Genomic DNA, 1679 nt, shown 5'->3' with positions numbered 1-1679 from the left:
CCCGCTGCTCCCCTCAGCAGTTTACTTCGTCAGTCTGCCTGCTCTGTTCCTTGCTCTGGCTCTGGTGAAATATCGCACCCTCCCGCATTTCTAACTGTACCCAGTGCTTGTATAAATAAATAAATATTTTTTTAAAAAAGCAAATATTTACAACAAGTGGATATTTGCAACAAGTAGATATTTGCAACAAGCAAATATTTGCAATAAGCAGGAAGACAGTCTCTACAATTGCCATCTGCGAGGAAGCGAGAGCAGGAATCAGCATTAAGTCAGTCTCTGCAGTGCCCTGCCCTCCTTCTTGTGCATTTTGTGATTATTTGGTGACCCAACCTGTCATGTAGATTCCATGATGACCCCAAATCTGCCTCTTGTCCTTGTGATCCAGGATAAACATGTCCCCAGCCGGGGCTGGAAACAGCTCCACCGTGACCGTGTTCATCCTCCTGGGATTTTCAGACCATCCAGAACTCCATGTCCCCCTCTTTGTGACCTTCCTGGCCATCTACCTCGTGACCGTGGGCTGGAACCTGACACTCATCTTTCTGATCAGAGGTGACCCCCGTCTGCACACACCCATGTACTTCCTCCTCAGCAACTTGTCCTTCATTGATATCTGCTACTCTTCCTCAGTGGCTCCCAAGATGCTCACTGACTTCTTCCGGGAGCAAAAGACCATCTCCTTCCTGGGCTGTGCAGCCCAGTTCTTTTTCTTTGTGGGCATGGGCCTCACCGAGTGCTTCCTCCTGACGGCCATGGCATATGACCGCTATGCAGCCATCTCCAGCCCCCTGCTCTACACAGCCATCATGTCCCCGGGCCTCTGTACACGTCTGGTGTTTGGGGCGTACGTGGGTGGCTTCCTGAGCTCCCTGACCCAGGCCTGCTCCATATTTCGACTCCACTTCTGTGGACCCAATGTCATCAACCACTTCTTCTGTGACCTCCCACCTGTCCTGGCACTCTCTTGCTCTGACATCTTCCTCAGTCAGGTGGTGAACTTCCTGGTGGTGGTGGCCGTTGGAGGGACGTCATTCCTCATCCTCCTGATCTCCTACAGCTACATCGTAGCTGCCGTCTTGAAGATCCGCTCAGCAGAAGGCCGAATGAAGGCCTTCAACACGTGCGCCTCACACCTGATGGTGGTGACTCTACTGTTCGGGACAGCACTTTTCATGTACTTGCGGCCCAGCTCCAGCTACTCACTGAGCAGGGACAAGGTGGTGTCTGTGTTCTACTCACTGGTGATTCCCATGCTGAACCCCCTCATTTACAGTCTGAGGAACAAAGAGATCAAAGATGCCCTGTGGAAAGTACTAGGGAAGAAGAAAGTGTCTTACTAGCTCATGATGGGAAACCTACTTCTCCAAACCCCCAGAGACTCAAATGACCCATAGCATCTACCTCCACCTCTGGTTTAGGCACAAGAGATCTCCAGTGGGCATATTTGAAAATGGAGAATCCTCCTGCCAGATTCCTCTCCCCATTCTTCATGGCCCTCTGTCTACTGACCACACCACAAATAGTCAGGGGAAAAAGATATTTTAGGAAAAAGAAGTCCCCAGGACGACCTATTCTCACAGGTAATAGAGCAATCACCTGTCATTTGGTACTTAGTATGTCCTGGGAACCAAGGCAATTAGTTACACTCATTGCAGCACAGTGATACAGCCCCACCCTGT

The 1679-nt window shown here is 50.4% G+C and overlaps 1 protein-coding gene across 1 annotated transcript; it reads left to right on the top strand.

Annotated features, from left to right (window-relative positions):
• Nucleotides 1-392: 392 nt before the first annotated feature.
• LOC311184515 (olfactory receptor 5A1-like) lies at nt 393-1340 on the top strand (the record flags this gene model as incomplete). Its single annotated transcript, XM_084254598.1, has 1 exon — nt 393-1340. The coding sequence occupies one exon, from the start codon at nt 393-395 to the stop codon at nt 1338-1340; it is 948 nt and encodes a 315-aa protein (XP_084110724.1).
• Between the last annotated feature and the right edge of the window lie 339 nt (nt 1341-1679).

The sequence above is a fragment of the Talpa europaea genome (assembly GCF_964194135.1).
Source record: "Talpa europaea genome assembly, chromosome: 1".
Lineage (NCBI taxonomy): Eukaryota > Metazoa > Chordata > Mammalia > Eulipotyphla > Talpidae > Talpa > Talpa europaea.
The sequence above is the reverse complement of the archived record's forward strand: the minus strand, read 5'-3'. Positions and strand labels throughout refer to the sequence as shown.